At 46.9% G+C, this 19,804-nt stretch overlaps 1 protein-coding gene across 1 annotated transcript in view; it reads right to left on the bottom strand.

Moving 5' to 3' along the window:
• Otog (otogelin) overlaps positions 1–19,804 on the bottom strand; it is a 62,288-nt gene that overhangs the window by 33,020 nt on the left and 9,464 nt on the right. Inside the window, 16 exon segments of the mRNA XM_048361288.1 lie at positions 1,679–1,798; positions 2,073–2,219; positions 2,491–2,625; positions 4,291–4,429; positions 6,888–6,995; positions 8,989–9,142; positions 10,415–10,458; positions 10,702–10,776; positions 11,614–11,806; positions 13,091–13,303; positions 14,407–14,531; positions 15,923–16,100; positions 16,961–17,093; positions 18,055–18,200; positions 18,599–18,645; positions 18,916–19,024. Of these exon segments, the coding sequence (XP_048217245.1) occupies positions 1,679–1,798; positions 2,073–2,219; positions 2,491–2,625; positions 4,291–4,429; positions 6,888–6,995; positions 8,989–9,142; positions 10,415–10,458; positions 10,702–10,776; positions 11,614–11,806; positions 13,091–13,303; positions 14,407–14,531; positions 15,923–16,100; positions 16,961–17,093; positions 18,055–18,200; positions 18,599–18,645; positions 18,916–19,024 (2,066 nt within the window).

Genomic DNA, 19,804 nt, shown 5'->3' with positions numbered 1-19,804 from the left:
GCAAAAACAGAACTCTAGATTTCCCTCATCCCCTGAATACCTGTTGCTGGTAGGCAGAGAGACTCTTAGGATGGCCCCCTGCTATTCATGTCCTGGTATGATCCCTTCCCCTGGTGAGCGGAAAAGGGCTACGGCTTGCTTCAAACCAATAGATCATGGTCAAGGTGAAGGGATGCATGTGGCTATGTGTTTATATTGACCTGTTATGTAAAACCTCAGGGCTCATGTAGCTAAAGTCTCTCCCTCACTGGTTGTGAGACAGCAAACAGCCATGTTGGGAATCCTTCTGGAGCTGAGGTTATCTCCGGGCAACAGCTGCCCCCAATGCTGAAACTCTCCTTCCTTTAAGTTGCCAGGAGCAGAACATAGCCCACAATCACACTAGAGGGTGGGAGGCAGTTCCTTCCCCAGTGGAGCCTCCACAGAAATAATCTAACCCTGGCTATTACCTTGACTGTACCCTGTTAGAGACTAAGCAGAGCCACTGTCTCTAATCCCCAACCTCAGGACTGAGGTAAGACAGGCATGGTGTTTGGTGCTACTAGGTTTAACATTGTTGAATGGCAATTGATGACCAATACACATTTTCCCTATGTCCTTCCTCAGGCCTACATTTCCACTAGAGCCCCGTGGAGCATATCTAAGGGTATATATAATGAGAAACACAGAGACATGAAGAGGAAGCAAAACAAAAAAAAATTAGGTTAGGGCACATTTTCTAAGACTATGGCAACAGTCTTACTCTACCTCAGGATTACATTAAGTTTTAGGTCATGTCCAAATGCCCTGCCTAACTATTCATACAAGCTCTTCTACCTACATCCCCAACAGAGAGTTAAGATCACTCAGTCCAGAAGAGGCAAATATGAAACACATCAATGACCTCCACTGCTGTTCCCAAGGCAGACATAAACAATTGATCACAATTCGTCTTGCAACTGAGCCTGACCCATTATTCCTCAGCACCTCTCCCTTGGCAGCTTCATTTAACTAATTAGAGACGACACACAAAGTGAAATCTATTCACCATCCCTGTCCTAGCACAGCTCCTTCACTTCACAGAGGACCACACAGAAGATGGGACTTACTTAGGTTCATCCAGCAAGTCAGTAAATCATTCAAGACAGGAAACCAAAGTCTCCTGTTCTCAGTTCAGTGCTCTCCACATCACAGCCTTAGTCAGACATCCCCAAACTTCAGGGTTCACCAACCCCATTTTTGCCTTTACTAATGTTGCTCTCACTCTCAAAGTCCTCTATCCAAATATGGCTTCTCTGTGAACCACCAGTCCTACCTCCTCTCTGAGACTGCCTCAGCCCATATCACTCCTCTGCGCCAGAGCTAGTACAAAGCACTGGGAGGGAATGGGGATGGATGAAACCATCATGCTACAATGTACATCGCCTTCCCCATGGTGGCCATCTCTTCTAGGAAAGAGACTGTTCGCATGCTCCAAACCTTCTCTTCTTCCCCGGGGACTAAGCCAAGGGCAGGTGTGCAGCTGGCTGTATGAGATGGGAAGATTCGGTGATATGAATCCCTAGATCAGGGAAAGTCAGCCAGAGGCTGAGAGCAATTCCCAGGAGAAGCCTCACACCAAAAGAAAAGTGCCTGTTTCTTGACCAGTGTGGCAGGTGCCCACCTGAGTGAGGGGCTCTAATCAGCCCGAAAAGTTTACCTCAACTGCAGCCCAACTGCTGCCAAACTCCTGGGGGTTTGTTAAGTCTAGGTTCTCCGGGGTGTGCATCTCATTGATGGTTTTTAAGTCGAAGTTCCCACACAGGCCTGCCAACTGACCCTGAAAGGAGAGAAGGCAGCGTGTCCAGCTGCAGTCATACCAAGGGTGAGCCATGGGCAAAAGAATCCCCATGAGCCTCAGAGTCTTTCATTGATCTAGAAGCAACAACTGGGACAGTATAGAGGGGAAGGGACACAGAAGGGGTGGGGGCAGGTAGGGTAGACGCGTGCTCTTCTCAGCTCCTCAGGGAGAAACAGCTCAACCAAAGATACCCAGTAGCTTGGCTCAACCCCAGGCTTAAGTAGAAGCAGAAATGTCCTGCTCATGTGACTACCTGCCACTGAGGCCCAGCTTGGATGTGCACGGTGGTTCTCTGGTCCCACAGGAGGGTGATGTGCTCCCGTGGGAAATGCACGAGCGTGAAGAACCCTGCTCGCCAGGTGTGGACTTCCTGCTTCTCATCCAGGAAGCTCTCGGGACTCTAAAGGGACAGAGGTGGTTAGTCCTCAGGAACGAGTGTTTTCTGATATCAGCTGTGTTTGGCTACAAATCACTTCCCAATCCTAGGATCTCACCAACACCTCTGTCTCCTTCATGTCCTGACACTGACCTCTTTCTCACTTTGGACAAAGAAGTTAGTCTCAGCTCCTGCCTTGATGACACTCCAGGCCTCAGCCATTCCCTTCCATTGTCCCCCACTTAGTCCCCTTAGCCCACACACAACACAGTGTCCACCAGCCCCGGGGCCTTACAGGGTTCCCTGAGTCATCATCAAAGATGATGAGTGAGTTCCCAACGTTGATGGAAATAAACTTCCTGCAGATGATGCCAGAGCTGTAGCAGTTCACATTTTCTACAATCACAGAGAAGCTGAAATTGGATGTGCTCTGAGGAGAAGAAAAGGGAATTTAATACAACCAGGGAGATATTGCTGAGTGCACAGAAGTGGGGGACATGGACCCTGAAGTTGTTTTCAACCCATTTTGTGTGAACTATGTGCTTTAGGCAATTTATTTTTTTCTGAAGCTAGTTTCTTTGCAGGGGGAAGGGGCTTGGGGTGGGAGAGATAGTGCAACGTTTAGCATATAAAGTGATTTAATGAATAAATGAGTTGATTTCATAGGAATGACTGAGTTTGATGGGTATAGGGAAGGGATATGTTTTCCAAACTCCTGATGTGAGCCTTTCATTGGAGGGCAGCTTGCCAGCCTTGAACATCATTTTAAATGTTACAACTTTTATACACCAATTCTACTTCTAAGAGTCAAAAGATACAGCCACACGGGTATTTGCTGAAGTTTAAATACTGGAAATAGCCTAAATGCCCAGCAATGAATAATAAAATAGAGTACATTCTTTCTATAGAATTTACTGCCCAGGTTCAAAAGAACATGTACTGATGATATGTGATCATGCCCAAGGTATATTTTTAAGTAGAAAAAGCAAACAGCAGCTGGGCGTTAGTGGCTTATGTCTGTAATCCTAGCTACTCAGGAGGCTGAGGTCAAAGAATCATGGTGCAAAGCCAACCTGGAAAGGCAAATCTATGAGGCTCGTATCTCTAATTAACTACCAAAACACTAGAACTGGAGGCATGGCTCAGGTGGTAGCGTATCAGCCCTGAGTGAAAAAGCCAAGTAAGAACATGAGGACCTGAGTTCAAGCCCCAGTACAGGCATAAGAAAAATGTATATGCACAAGTACATGTATGCTTGTTGGTGTGTACCATGGAAACTGGTCCTGCAGGATTCACCCTTAAGAGTAGCTATTTAACAGAAGAGAAACATCAATTTTAATATATTCTTTTATATCATCTGAAGTTATAGTGAAGAGCATACAATGTTTTCAATTGAAAAAATAAAATAAGGTACCATGACACATAGGCTTGCTGTCCCATCTATTTCAGAGGCTGAGTAAAAAATAAATAGATGATAGCAAGGTAGCTAGCTAGCTAGATAAAATAGGGCAAGGTATCACATGTCATATTGATGCCTCTCTTTGTGGGGCTCTTGCTTTGCTGTGCTACCTATATCACCATTTCAATTACTCCAAGAGAAACTAAGGACTTTTTAGCTCAGGACCTGAGTCATGATTAGAGACGTATTTCTTTGTTCAAATCTAACCCAGTTCTGCTGCTGACCAGCTATATAGCTCAGCAAGTTCCCTAATGTCCTCAGGCCAAATTTACTATATCATAATCTACAGCCAGCAAACCAAGCCATGAGAAATGAGTGGAAGAATCTACAAAAATGGCTCAACAGAGCACCAGGAATAAACTGTAATAAGAGCATTAGCCATTAGGCATCAGCTCTTTCTCTTCGAGACAGAAAAACCACTGGGGGCAATGCACAAGGTTATATATAATGATGAGTGAGGAGGCAGCCAAGTTCTCTCCAGCTTTGATTTGCTACTCAACACTCCTAGTCCCTGGCAGCCACATTCTCTCAATTATGTACTTGATCAGGAACTTTAGTATTTCCTGACTGGTCCCTGAGTCTGGGCGCATACCAGGCCCTATGGAGTCAGTTGGGCACACACACCTAGGAACTCACCTTGACCAGGTGTACTTTGCAGGCCCCTACAAAGTCGAATGGGAGCCCATCAAATGTGCGGTAATGCCGGTCACCATAGGCAGTGCAGGTTGAGGCGCAGGGGTGCAGGGTACACAGGAATGAGCCCCGCTGGCACACACTGAAACACACACACACACAGGGACTCACAGGACACACCCTACTCTGTACTTGAAGGCTCTTGACAGAGCCTCTTGTCCCTGGGCAAGAAGGCCAACAAATATCCCCAACCTCCAACAGAGGCCTGGAGGACAGGACTTTGATCCTGGGACACTGGGCTCAGCATCAAAGACACACATCTAATAAATAATGGAGCTGTTATGTAATACAGATCTCTTTGACTCTAAAATCCATACTCTCTCATTCGATTCACTCATTCAACCAATATTAGGTGCCTACAATATCCCAGGCATTCTTCCAGGAATTTGAGATACCTCAGATTTAAAAAAAAAAAAAAACCCTCTGCTTTTTGAAACTTATATTTTAAAGGGACAAGACATGCACTAAAAATTTTAAAATATCAAGTATGAGTCAGAAATGCAATGTATTGGACAAGGCAGCGAGAGCTCAGGGAGCAGCGAGCTGAAGGGAATTGGGAAGTGTATGAGAACGGGGTAGTGATGGTCATGTGAGCAGTCTTAAAAGAAATTGGAGAGGCATCTAGATGAAAAGCATGCTGAAAAAAGGGCATCATCTGCAAAGGCCCTGAAGGATACTCAGGAGATTAGATGGCTAGATGGTACAGGGGCAAGAGACTAGATGAACGATTTGGAGGATGGTGGAGGGTCAGATGACATAGGTCTCAGAAGGTCATGACAGAATGAGAGAGGGTGTCATTGGAGGATTTTATGATGGGTGTGACATGATCTGATTTATATTCTGCTCTGGCTGCTACACTGAACCCATGCTGAAGGTTGGCAGGTTAGGGGAAAATGGACCATTTGGAGACTACAGCAGCCAGCCAAGGAAGAGGAAAAACAGCAGCTCAGAGTAAGGTAACTGCTGCAGAAGAAACAGTCAGATTTGAGGTGTATTTTGAAAGCAGATCCAAAAGGATTTGCAGATGGCACTCCTGGAAAGTCTAAGCCATCAATATTCAAACTCTTGCCACATATACCTGGCACTTGGGTCGGTTCTGACCCACCAGAGTCATGAAATCCCACAATCACTTGAGCACACTTGTACAGAATCCTGTGTCCTGATAGTAAACTCAAGGACTTCTGGGATCAGACAGCCAGGTATCTGATGCTATAGATACACACTTACGTATCTGGGGAAAACAGCTTTGGAGCAGATGGACTTGACCTATGACCTCACTACTAACATGGAAAGAATGCCATGCCTATCCTCCAGCCCTAGAAACAGTAGTTTCAACCTTAGCATGGAACAGGAGCTGGGGGTCCAGCTCTAGCTAGGATGGATCTCTACCTTGGAACTCTGTTAGATTCTCTGCTGAGCCACTGGGCTTCCTGGCCACATTAGAACACTCCTGGCTGTTACCTGACACTGGAACAGTGACTGAGTTTGCCCTCCAACATCAAGATCTCACTTTATTATTTCTCACCCCCTGTGATGGTGTTTGCCCTATCAGAAGGCTGGATTTCTACCCGCCACCTGCTCTAGCTGTTTGGCCCAGCACAGGCTCTACAGAACTAGCCCCAAGCTTGTTTCTATAGAGTCCAACTGAGGTGTACACCTTCCCACATGTGTGCAAATGTATGACTGAACATACAGTGTGTAAATCTCAGACATGCACTCACTGGCTTTAGTGAGCAGGCATGTATGAATTTATAGACAGAACACAAATGCACAATTAGGCATGTATGTTTAATCAAACATGTGAATACAAATGTATATGTCTGGTGTTCATATTCACATACTTTGCATGTGTCCATACCTAGTAAATATATGTACATGGACACTAATATATTTGTATAAAACCCTATATACATATTCAAATTCATAATTGTATGTATTCCTTAACACATTTAGATTTATGAATTTCTGGCTTCTCATATACACATATATGTCCACCTATAGATATAGTCTATGCATTTTTGGATTTGTACAAACACATAAATTTACAAACACATTGTTGTGGCTATATATGTGCAAGTATATATATATTCATATATACATTTGAATAAAGTCACATTCCAGTAGTCACAAAAATATGCCAAAATATGCCAGGTGCTGGTGGCTCAAGACTATACTCCTAGCTACTCAGGAGGTTGAGAAGCCAGCCCAGGCAAGAATGTCTGTGAGACTCACATCTCCAGCTAACCACCAAAAATCCAGAAGTAGAGGCGTGACTCAAGTGGTAGAGCACCAGCCTTGAGTGAAAAAGCAAAAGTAGAGCACCTAGGCCCTGAGTTCAAGCCCTAGTATTGGCACATAAAATATATTATTTTATATGCATAAATTTTTATATGTACACAGACTCCTCCATGACATGCCAACATTCACCATGAACTTGAACATGGCAGAAGGAGAATGCCACACTACATTTTTGACAATATATTCTATAGCTAGGCACTTCCCAGAAAAACAGTAAAGCCTTGCTCAGGGGCCTCACTTACCAAGTATGACAGGGTGACATCACCTGGTCCCCAGGGAAATACTCCTTCCCCTTCCAAGTGCAAGGGCACTCCTCTGGTGGAAAACACATGTCCCCATGCCTAAGCAGGCTGTAGGGACACAGAAAGCAAGACATCAGAAGAGCACCCTTCCTGTATCTGCCGTGGATAGAGAACTGTGCTTCTAGGGTACTGTGGAGGGGTTCTCAGCATTTATACTAGAAGAAACCGACCATGTATCCGCTAGTTCATTCTGTTGCCACCCAAGGAAGCTCAGAGGTACCTTGGTAAGTGGAAAACCAAAAGACAGGCCAAAGCCAGTTCAGAAGTCTCTACCAAACATTAGGTGGTAAGGTCCAGCTCTACCAGCCACAGCCTGCCTGGTCAAAGTCGATGTCAGTGTTTCTTTAGGCTCTAGCTATATACTAATGAATAGATCCTGATTGTTTTTAGTGGAACTGTAAGCCTACAGGCCCCAAAGCTACCATGTTCCCCCCTTCCAGTCTGGTTTCCTTGAAATCTGACTCACTACCAGGCAGGAGCTAAGGGAATCATCTCAGGAAAAGTGCTGAAGTTCTCAGGCTACAACTCGAGGCACATCCCCAGTGGATGTGAGAGGACATTCAAAGTTTAAATGCTCCTTACAGAGACTTGCAGCTCACCCTCCTGTCTTCCTCCCACGAGGCTGTGCTGTGATCCCTGTGACTGCTGCTCCTGAAGCTCTCAAGACAATGTGAGTTGTTTCTCCTTGACCCCCTCTGGACTCTGCATGATCAGTCTCTACACAGCTACCCAGGTTCCTTCTTCAAAATCCATTCATCTACCTTGGGGAGTTGTCATCCTGGTACCTTCTTCACCACTCCTTTCTCTTTGTTCCCAAGAATTTATATCTCTTTCATTCCATTACCCACACTTTATTGTGATTGTGGAAGGAAGCCTAGGGGGGAGGGGGGCGGTGTGCTCGATCCACTGTGTTTTACCTGAAGCCTGTTCATCTTTGTAAGCCTCTGCTTTTGCATGTAGAAAATATGGACAATGACACCCTCTCCCGAGGTCATTAGGAGAATTAGGAACCTGAGCACACTGTTTATCATCAAGCAGATACACAACAAATATTGCTTCCTTGTATCCTGCTACCTCATAATTGTATTGGACATGAGCAAGGATCCGGTTTACCATCTTCAACTGTCAGGCCTAGGCCCAGGCCTAGGCACACTGCTGTACCCACCACTCCTTTCTCACCCCTGCCACGTACCCACCCACAGGGGAGAGCACAGGAAAACTCAAGGCTGAGGTCTCTGCCCTCAAATGGTTCTCCGCTTGTGGAGTATTCTCTCTCTACCTTTTACAGGATCCAATCATTCCTGGGGTCCATTAGAATAGCATTTATAAATGCATCTGGGATTCAAATGAATGAAGACAATGCAGTCTGCTCACGTAAGAGTGCTTATTCTGCTGCCATTTCACAGAAAGAAGAATGGAGACTCACGCAAGGTAGTTAGCTACCTCACCCAGTAAGTGGAGCACACCAAGGCAAAGCCATAAAACCTAGTTCCTGGAACTCTTAGATGACGTTAAGGGCAGAATTGCAGGAGCCCAGGAGAGAGAATAATTGTGTTGGGTGAGGCTTTCTCTTTGAAGCACTTAAGGGCTATCAGCTTTCCACGTGAGGGCTCTGCTCAGAATTGTCCAGAGGAAGAAGTTGAGAGTTGAAACCTGAGTTTCTTCTTGCCTGGTCTTCAACTCATCAGATCTCTGGGGTGAACATACCAGATCCTCAACTCAACATTTCCACTTTGGAAATGTACTTGATCCACCTGTTGAGGTGGGCATTATCACTCACATTTTCCAGATGGGAAAAAAATAGCCTCAGAGAAGATAAGTACCTTTCTCATCCAAAGCCACTTTCAACAAGAAGCAGAGCCAGACAGACCCCATCTCAGACTAGACCCTTAGGCTCTTTCTGAGGCTCCCCTGGGGCATCATAGCTGCCCTGGGCCAGCACCACCCTGCCAGGCTGTGTGAGGTGGTTCTTACCCCCACCCTGTGGTCCCTGGCTCTACTGGCCTTCAGGCAGGTGAGAGAAAGGCAACAGGGTCCATACCCCTGGGGACAGGCACAGCCTGACAGGCAAGGGTTCCGAGCTGGCACGCTCAAGTTCAGCAGCTGCTGCTCACATGTCCTCTCCCTGCTCAGCTCCGGGTCTGTGTGCAGGTCACTACAGTTCACAAAGACCTGGCCTTCTGGGCAGGCTACAGCTGGAAGGAAAGAAATGGATGCTGTAGCCACTGGGCTTGGAATGGACTCATACCTCAGTGGGGACTCAGAAAGCCCAGCTAGAGGAGGCAGGGAGAGAAAGAGTATTGCATGGGTTCCCACATACACATGGCACAAGGAAGGTTGGTCACAACCCTCCACCACCAGGAACAGATCCTCCATACCAGCTGCTGCTTCCTATGCATTATCTTATTTAGTCCTTATTTAACCATCCTGTGTAGTGTTATTCCCTTCTCCCATATGGTGGCATGAAGTGATTTCTGCTTCAAAAGACAGCATAGACTGACAGGAAGGGCCCCAGAAGGACCAGGAGAGGAACCAGAAAGGGGATAGCCAAGCATCATGGCAAAGGGGACAAAGTACTTTGAACATCAGGGAGTCAATTTCCTGCCACCTGTGACCTACTCTCTCTCCATGAGCCTTCAGTAAAGTCTACCATGTATACTTACACTTTGTGTGAATAGTTGTGTGTGTGTTTGTGTGTGTGTATGTGTGTGTGTGTGTGTTTGGGGGGAGGGACAGAGGAACCGGTAAATGTCCAGGCTGGGATGAAGGATAGAAAGGAATAGTTATGTCCCAAAGAAACAGAAATCCAAAACCAGAAATGACCAGAAATGGAGAACCTACCCAAAATATAAGTAGAAAGTAGGCATCTGAGTTATCTTCATGAGATAAAGGCTCAGAGAGGTGAAATGATTTACCCAAAGATGTACAGTTCATGTCAATAAAGACCTGAACCCAACCTGTCTGAGCCTTGAGGCCCCACCCTTCACCACCTGCCTCATAATTGTTCTCCCATCCCCTCTGCACTAATTTCCATCCTTAGTGGGTTCCTCTATACCAGGAGGCATTCCCTGAGGGCTCCAGCTTGTATTCTGTACCCCTACCTCCTTGCCTAGATAGAATAGATCACTGCTATATCTACCCCATCTCTGTGACCCCTACATCCAGCACTATGCAGAGCAGAGCCTACCTCAGTGGATTCTTGACAGCTCCGACCAAGGAAATCTAAGAATCAGGAGAAGTCAAAAAACATACAGATACCCCAGCAGGGTCTAGGGGGATCTGACAGTGGGACAGAACTCTAGGATGCCAGCCTCCAAGATGGATCCTTTGCCAAGAGGGCAAAAACACAGAAGGCCCAGAGGAGGTTTATTCCACTCTAATCAGCACTCCAGTTTTCCACTCTCCTCTCCATAACTCCACTAGCACGAGGGCCTCCAGAAGAGCCCCTACCTTCCAGTCCCTCTCACCTGGGGCTCTGCTGTCACAGCTCATGACACCATCTTTGCAATGGCTGCAGAAAGACAGAGGTGCTGAGATTAGCTGGCTTGGTCACGTTAGGACCCACACACTCAAGTCACTGCATTCATCACTCCAGGGTTCAGACAGACATCCCCACCCACTCACTGTCCCCTGCTCCCTTTACACAGAGGGAGGGAGAGTGTCATGTTGTGGAAAGTTCTACTTGGCTGCAATGTCTTCTGTCAGCAGCTTCCATCTAAAGAAAGAACAATAGGCTGCTACCCCAGCAGCTCACCAGTGGCCCAAGGATGGGATGTCACTGTCCCCCGGAGGATAATCTACTCCTTGGAAGTGGCAGGAGCACTGGTTCCTACAAAACCAAACAACAAAAAACAAAACCAAACACAGATAAAGGTTGAAGACATAGAGGCTGGAGCAGACACTGCTAAGGACCAGAAGCCCACCTAAGCCAGCTGGAGGCAAGAGGACATATGGCATCTTCTGTGACATGTGACACACTTCCATGGAATGGGAAAACAAGTTTGGCATCTGGCAGGGCTGGGCATCTACCAAGATCAGATAAGGGCAGCCCCATTGGTTTCTATCCCCAAAACTCTCTACCACTTTCTGCTTCTGCCTTCTGGCTACCTGGAGTATGGGTAGGCCCCAATCTGCCCCTCTGCCTGGAATCTTGTCCTTCACCTCAGATCTTTCTCAGATGTCACCTTAGCCACAGGCCTTCTCCCATTCTCACCTCACAGATATAACATCCCAGGATACTCTGGCCTCACTCTGTATTTTGTGGCTCTATAGCTATTGTTAACACCCAACCCCATATCTTTTTGTATGTCTCTCTCTACTCTGAAGTGTGAGTCCCAAGATGACAGGTCATTGTTCTGGTCATTGCTGTATTCAGGGCTTAGAAATGTGTACAGCATCTTAGAATGGAAATAAATACATGTGAAAGAAGGGGAGCTGAGTGTAGAGAAGCCCTTGTGGCTCTGTGGGTTGTTCTGTCTGGTGAGAAAGTCAGCCCGAGTCAGTGACCTGCCAAGGCAGAGCTGAGGAGAGCCTGGACAAAGGTCCAGTGGTTCCTACAAATTAGCCAGCAGTTGTGAGGTAAAGCAGGGCCACTAGAAGCCCAGTATGGCTCTGAAGTATCAGATGCTCCAAAGACATGACACAGAGGTCAAGCTAACTCACTTACCTGGGGACACAAAGGTCAGCTTGCATGTCCAGATATGTGTCTGGTGGGCAGGTGCAGCCTTCCACACATTCGTCCCTGCTGAAGTTATCGCCACTATCAACCCCACAAGGCTCAGGATTGGCCAGATCCTGGCAGGTTTGTCCACAAGGGGCCACACAAGGGCTATACTCCTTGGTGGCCTCACAGGACAGTGCTGCAGGGAAAAGATGGATTGGGTTTTGTCTTTTTCATCCCCATAATTGTATGAGGTAGGGTTATCATCCTAATAAAACCTAGGAACCAGAGAAGTTAAGTCACCGGCCCAAATTCAAGGTTGAGGCTAAGCTCTGAACCCAGGTCTGGCTCCAGAGCCCTACTGTCTTTTACTATACTATGATGCAAATGGCAAGTGGGCTCCAACTACCTCCTGATGTTTGGGATGCAAAACCTCCACTATTTTCCTTTCCCTACACAGCATTGCTCTTTGGTGGTAACACAGAGGGAGGAAGGGAGGTTACTTCGATATCACTGGACACACAAGCACACATAGACACACGCATAGGTATATGAATGCACACACATTTCCACCCCTCCCTTCCATTGTAGTAACCTTCAGGATTGTGAAGATCAATTGTATTCCTTCTAGAAGTCTCTCAGGCTTAGTCCCAAGACTCAGGGCTGCCCTCTGCTTATCTGGCCACTGTCCCATTCCCCAGGGGTGTCCACTATGTCAGGAACTACAGACCCACTGAAGCAGTCAAGCCTCAGTTGTTCTGAACTCAGGCCGCGCATCAACGCCACCTGGGGAGTTTTAAAAACATACTCATGTCTGGACCCCACAGTAGCATGTGCTGCTTTGGCGATGTGCCTATCCAGATGTGGCCCAATATATGTGCACCTTTCTTAATTTTTTTTAACTTCTAATGTGCAGTCAGAGTTGAGAACCACTGGTTCTGTCTAATCACCTCCGGAGAAACTCTGGCTTGGCAAGCGATGGGGGCTTTTACACTTGGACAGCAGTTTACCTACAAGGCTGGAGGAGAACCAAGGTCTCTTGCTTCCCAGTACATTGCATTTTTCATTTGTTTCTTAAAATCTCACAGAAAGTTGGGCTTGTTCTGGAGCTAAGGGCACAGAATGACTAAGCCATGGGGAAGAGCATAGCATAGGGGTGAAGTAGGATGGGCAGGGTGGTTCATGCCTATTAAGCCAAACCCCAGGGCCTCAGAGCCAATGCTCTTGAGAAAGCTCATTCTGCAGCCATGAGAAAGGGGCTCTGACCAGGACAGTAGCAGTGCAGATGGTGGGAAATGGGTGGATCTGGACTGCTGACTGGGACGGGTCCCCAGCACTGATGGGGAGCACAGGAGGAGCAAGCTGTGAGGAGCGGATCAGGTTGGGAGAGACCCAAGAGTCTAGGGAGGTGATGGACACTCAGGCCTGGAACCCAGATTCCTGCTGTTCACCTGCTGTGGGTGCACAGGAATGGGGCACTTACCACAAGCTGGCAGGTGAGCACGGAAGTCCACTGGGAGCCCATGGCGCCAGCACAGGCGGGCATAGTGGGCCAGCGTGGCACACAGGCAGGGCTGCCCACAGCGACAGGCATCCCGGCGGCACTGCTCCAAGTAGGGTACAGGACTCAGGTAGGCAGAGCAGGGCGCAAACAGCTCCCCTGTGAGCACGCTGCAGGACTGCAGTGCATAAGAGGCTGGGCATGGGGAGATAGGTGTTAGTGGGAAGGGATCTGGTTTGTTTGGCATACCAGGATTCGGTCTCCCTCTACCTTTCTCTCTTTCTCAATCCCTCTCACCTTCCTTCTCTCCCTCCCTCCTTCCTTTTTTCTCTTCCTCTCTCCTTCTTTCCCTCTCCCCCCTTTCAAGGCTGTGTGTGTGTGTGTGTGTGCATGTGTGCATATGTATGCACAGACATTTATGTAAGAATCTACCTCATGATAGGAACCTATGTAGCAGAGGGATATACACGAGTGAACATATCCAACAAAAATTCATATCTTCCTGTGGCTTACATTCTGGTCAGAAGAGACAGTGAACAATCCCTATAGCAAGTTAGGAGAAGAATCTAAGGAATGAGAGATAGCTCAGAGGAGAGCAGGGAGCATCGGGTAAGGGCAAAAGTGGCCATTACAGTTCCAGCATAGTGGTCAGGAAGGCCTCAATAAGATGGTGATTCTTTGGCCAGTCCTGGGCCTTGGACTCAGGGCCTGAGCACTGTCCCTGGCTTCTTCCCACTCAAGGCTAGCACTCTGCCACTTGAGCCACAGCGCCACTTCTGGACGTTTTCTGTATATGTGGTGCTGGGGAATCGAACCTAGGGCCTCGTGTATCTGAAGCAGGCACTCTTGCCACTAGGCTATATCCCCAGCCCAAGAAGGTGATTCTTGAGCAAACTTTTTTTTAATTGTAAGAATGGAAGGATGGAGGTACGTGTCTACCTGAGAGAAGAGCAGGGGGTTGGAGGAGGAAGGGAAAAGCCACAGCAAGTGCAAAAGCCTGGCAGGAGTGCAGACTTAGTTGTGTAGGTAGAACTACAAGGAGGCAGGAGCAGAATGGAAGGCAGAGGAAGTAGGAAGTGAGAAAAAGGGGAGAGCAGGAAGTGGCTCGATGGGAACTGCTATAAAGGTGAATGTGCACGACAGTGGTAGAACATGAAGCTTCCTGTCTTCTTGGCCCCCACTTCTCTACTGTGCCCTCCCTATAGCTTCTTTTCTTTACTCTCCTGGAAATCTGGCCAGCACCCCCATATTTGCATGTCTACCCATTCCCCCATGTCTCCCCATTTTTCTTGGCTCACCAGCTTGCAGGTGCATATCACAGGGGTCCAGCAGAGAGCCAGGAGCCAATGGGGAACAGGCAGACAGTGTTTTCCAAGAGTTACCAAAGAGTTGTGGGGTGTTCTCAGGCACACCCACTGGGGACCTACCACCATGACAAAACTATAGTCATATACTTGCTCATGTGACCCCAGGACACATATAGACCCAGGCAAGCACCCACCAGCATTTACACACACACAGAGACATGGACTAAACATGAGCCCACACTCAGGTACGAATGTACTCACCTAAAAATGTAACATGTAGAGACCCATATAAACCATTTGCGTGCGCACACACAAACACACACACACATGTGTATAGCACAAATATACACTGGGCGTGCAAACTGCCAAGGGTAGTTTGTCTATACAACCACATTGAAACACATACAATTATAAATGTGTATGTATGCACATCTCATTTAACAAGATCCACAAAGTTCAAAATGGGTTAGAACTGTACACTTTCAGTATTCCCTTGCTCCCAGCTCTTCATGTCAGAAGGAGAAATGGGGACATGTTGAGGAGCACCAAACCTCTCTGGGGTGTGGTGCTGTCCCCCTCCCCTTCCTCTGGCTCTCTTGGCAGGACATTGTGACACAAGGTCAACCAAAGGACATGCCAGCTTCCTAGACAAGACCAGTCTTCAAGAGTCACCAACCTCTAGTGTCAGTGGTACAGTGGAAAGAGACTGTCATCTGCCTATGAGCCAGGTTCTGCCTGACAGCACGTGGATTACTGCTCTAGGGCAGTGCGGACACTCTGGTTGTGTAAGGCACACTGTCTCTAGAACTCGTGCTTAAGAGGAGAAGCATCCCATGCACTAAACCAAGGTCTGCTTCCATTAGTCTGGTCAGTTGCTCTGACATCAGCCCAACAGGCAAGAAAACAGAAAAGGACAATAGAAAAGACAACAGAATGTACATGTGTAAAGGTTTTTCAAAGAGCTTTGAGATTTTTCTTGTCCGGGTGGGGGAAGAGGAGGATATACACATACATACTAGTCCTGGGACTTGAGCTCAGGCCTGTCCCTGAGCTCTTATGCTCAAGGCTAGTGCTCTACCACATGAGCCACAGCTCCACTTCTGGATTTTGGTGGCTAATTGCAGATAAAAGTCTCATGGACATTTTTGGCTTCTGTGATCCTCAGACCTCAGCCTCCTGATTAAGTAGGTAGGTGTGAGCCACCTGTGCCTGACTTGTCCTTGTTTTTTAAGGGTAAATCATAACTCTTATTTCTGGATAAAGGATTCCTCTTAGGTATCCTTTCTCATTGCCCACTGAATAGAACCTGAAGTTTTGACTACAACCTCTAGCCTCATGATCACTAATTTGTCCCATTTTCTGAAAAGCCTGACTCCTATCCCCTCCTGAGAGTCTCTCAACTCTCTTAGCTCATAGGAAACAGCTTCCTTACACTATTGAGAGGCCTCTGTAACCATGTCCCTAAGGTGCCAGCCTCCCCTTCTGTTTCCAGGGCAGGGGAACGTACAGGAAGTCGTCCTGTGTGTTGCCATTGAAGGTGCCACAGAGGCCCACGGTGTCCTCCACCCATCGCTGGTCTACCTGCAGGTAGAGCCGCAACCCTTCCCGGTCATAGAGCACCCGCACACCTACGTTGGTCCTCACCCTCAGGAACACAGAGGACAGCTTCCGGATCTCGAAAGCATCTGGGCACAGAACCAGAAACAGAATGTAAGGCATTCAACCAGTATAACACTATCCAACATGACCACCATCACCAATCTGGCCCACTTCCACACCCAGCCTGGAGAGAACACTTTGATGGAGAAATTGGGACTTACCAGACAGCGGAAGCTGAGGAATTTCTTTTACCATCAAGTACTAACAATTACAGCTTTCCTTTCCCTAAGGAAACGATTTGTTTCTTTCTCCAACACAAGGAGATTGTGAAACTAATCTCTCTTTTCACAATGTTCACAATACAACTATATATCCAATGTAGCAAAATTAAAGTTTAGATTCAAGTGCAACAAGTTTTACCTCTATTTATACCCAATGCATCCTACTCTTGGCAGTCATGCCAAGAGTAGCTATTCCTTCTCTTCCTATCTCCCTCCCTCCTCCTTTCTTTCCTTCCTTCCTTCCTTCCTCCCTCCATCCTTCCTTCCTTCCTTTCTTCCTTCCCTCAGTGCTGAATTTTACATGTTAAGTGTTGCCTTTTCTATTAAATAAGTGTCTATAACCTACCTGTAAGTCACTTGTGGAATCAGGATTCAGTAAAAAAATAAATAAATATATAAATAGTATATATAGAAAAAAAACTGTTTCATGTATGTGGTAATGACAGAAACCATTAAACCACTACTAGAGAGAACACTGTCATGTTGGGGTAGAGACAAAGACACGTTTTATGAGTCTACATTCCTGAGCCACACCTAGCCTGAGCCACCACCTCACTGGCATGTGAGTTCCAGCCCATGTAGTAAGTAGTTCCTTTGACCAGAGGAGCCTGAGGAAAGATGCCTACAGAGCCAGCCCCCAACTCAGCTTTCTTAACTGTCCATACCGTCTGTGTAGGGTGGGGTGATCTTGTACTGGTCAAAAAGAAGGACGTCCCCTGCCTGGGTCAGGGTCACCTGCCTCCGAGGATCCTGGTGCAGAATGACTGACACTGACTGGACACAGGCTCCATCCTGATTCTGGAGAGAAAGGACCAGTGGGGTAGAATTAACCTGTCTGTCCCTGCTGGTTCTCCAGGGATATGGACCCAGCCTAGATTGAAACGTAGGCTTCTCAGTGCGAGCGACAGAGACACAAAGGGTACCGGGGGTTATCTAACTAAATGCTCTCATCTGGGAAATGGTCAGAAGAAGGTTAGCAGACTTAGGATAATACTAATTAATACAATCATCAGCTCTCATGTTGTCTAAAGATACAGAGCAGAGATGGAAGCCAAAAGGTTCATTCTGACCTTGAAAATACACCACCGGACTACAACTGGAACTTTAAGTTCATCTTCCTATGAGAATCTTTCTATGTATCATATCTTGCACTCCACTAACAGGCAAATCACCTAATATTCTCTCGACCTAAGATCCTCCTTCACTGGATCCTTTCAAGCCTCCAATTACACATTCATCTAAACATTTCCTGAGTGCCTATTGTATGCCAGGTTTGGGACATAAATGATGACCAAGATAGATATAGTCTCCTCAAGGAGATTACATATCCATGTAGCATACAGACATTATAAAGTTGACTAATTGTAATTGTAGTTAGTGATGCAAACAGAGGTGGATGTTAAAGAGCATGTGAAGAAAGCAAAGTCTATAGAGAAATCAAAGAAATCCTTAATCCTCACAGCACTTTGTAGATCAGAAAACAGAGGCACAAAAAAGTAGCATTTGAGGTGAAATCTTTTAATATGAAAAGAAGAATCAGGGCCATGTAGATCTACTATAGAGATTTACTTAAAGCACTAAGGGCCAGGTAATGAAAATATCTCTCAGTCAGCAGAGGGGCTGGGGCCAGAACAGCTCTACCCAGAAACAACAGGCAGTAGGCAACTAGGCCATGGAAAGACCCGGGTCCTGCCCTAAACCTTAGTCCCCTGAGTGAGATGGTTTGGGGCCTGGAGATGAAGGGTTGTCCCAGCCTTACCAGACCACATGGCGCATTCTGCAGCGTCACCGTGAAGGTGCCTGACGAGCGGCTCTTGGCCAGGATGTACTGACATGTGGCAGGAAATGTATATCGACGCCCATCAAAGGTCGTGAAATGGATGTCACCAGTCACTGAGCATTCCGCTGAGAAACAGAGAAAGGTTACTGACCCACACCCTCTGAAAGCCCAAGCATGCTCAGGACATAGCACCCTGTTATCTGTAATCTAAAAGAAGGGGGAGACCCAGGCCTCTCCAGAAACCTGTCTGAAATAGACACAACCCTCAGTGGGGCTCTACTGAGAAGAGACTAGGCCCTGGGCTTGGAGAATAGTTTGCGTACCCCAAGCTCAGGAAGAGCTTAAATACATAGGACACTGTGAAAAGCTCTCTTGTCAGGGTCTCAAGTGGTCTCTTAAGAAAAGTGACTCTCAAAGGGAGGACATGCTTAGTCAAGGGAACTGAGTGTCCTCAGAAGGCCTAGCCTAGAACACCCTGAATCTAGCAGAAGAGAACAGATCCCAGGGTGGGGGTCAGACATACCTGGGCAAACAGCTGTGCTGCACACCCATTTGCCAGCAGTGCAGGTGCTAGAACACAGAGCCCATAGGAATAAGGGTCATCCCTCCAAGGCCTGGAGGCTGCAAGGCTCACAGAGGTCCTTCCCATCCCCCCATCATCTCATCTCTATAATGGGTAGGTGAGTAGTAAAAAGTCCCCTCCACCCCCCACCCCCCCCATGGATCTGATGAGTTTCCTTTGGACTCAAAGAGGCTGAGATTGTGGCCCTGTGTGACTGGAGCTCCCAGATTCCATATAAGCACTCATGAAAGAGCACCCCAAGCACTGGAGACACAGACCAGGCATTGCAGTCTTCCTTCACCACAGAGCCAGGCGGGTACAGGGTTCCATGGAACTCACAGGGACACTCAGCTGGTGCCACACAGCTCCCATCCTCGAAGATCAGCCCTAGGGTGACAGCAAAGGCCCACTTAATTCAGTTCACAAGCAATTTGTTGCTTTCCTGTGCACAGTCTTTGGCCTCTGTTCCTACTCTCAAACTGTTTCATCAACATGAACCCCTTCAGGCATACCTTTGCTCCGTGGACCATTCCCAACGTGCATACTCTCCAAAGCCAGTCATGTCTAGATACCATCTCCAGCAGGAAACCTCCCTGACCTCTCACCCCATGAATTCCAATATCTCTTCTTGTCTGAGCCTTTGATCACCGTGATCTCACCACATTTGACTTCAGGTTTGGGGTCAGATGTGCATCTGATCTCTGATTCTGACCTCTAAAGTCAATACCTGCAGCTTGATAATTTTTTGTCTCAACCTCCCATCTAGCCAAGTAAACTACTTCACAGCTAGGCTGCAAATTTATGTACTATGAAATTTAAAAAAAAACAAAAGGACAAAGTAATGATATATGGATAAACATTTAAGCAAAGATGTGTGTATACATGAATGCTTTGTCCTTCGCTATACACCTTTAAAAGCTCAGTCCCTTGGGAGAGGAACACAAAGACTCAGTGCCTATGTGCATCTCAACATACAAAATAATATTCATTGAGGTGAACTCCAGGAAATGGAAACCAGAAGGTTTTTTCTTTAAAAAAAAAAAAAAAAGCCCACAAACTCAAATATCCTGGTGCTGAATCAAAACTTTCAAGAGGCCACAGTTCCACTTCTATTCTTGCCTTCATTCATTCACTTATTTCCATATTAATTGTTCACTCCTTTCTTCA

The sequence above is a fragment of the Perognathus longimembris genome, chromosome 13 (genome assembly GCF_023159225.1).
Source record: "Perognathus longimembris pacificus isolate PPM17 chromosome 13, ASM2315922v1, whole genome shotgun sequence".
NCBI lineage: Eukaryota > Metazoa > Chordata > Mammalia > Rodentia > Heteromyidae > Perognathus > Perognathus longimembris.
The sequence above is the reverse complement of the archived record's forward strand: the minus strand, read 5'-3'. Positions and strand labels throughout refer to the sequence as shown.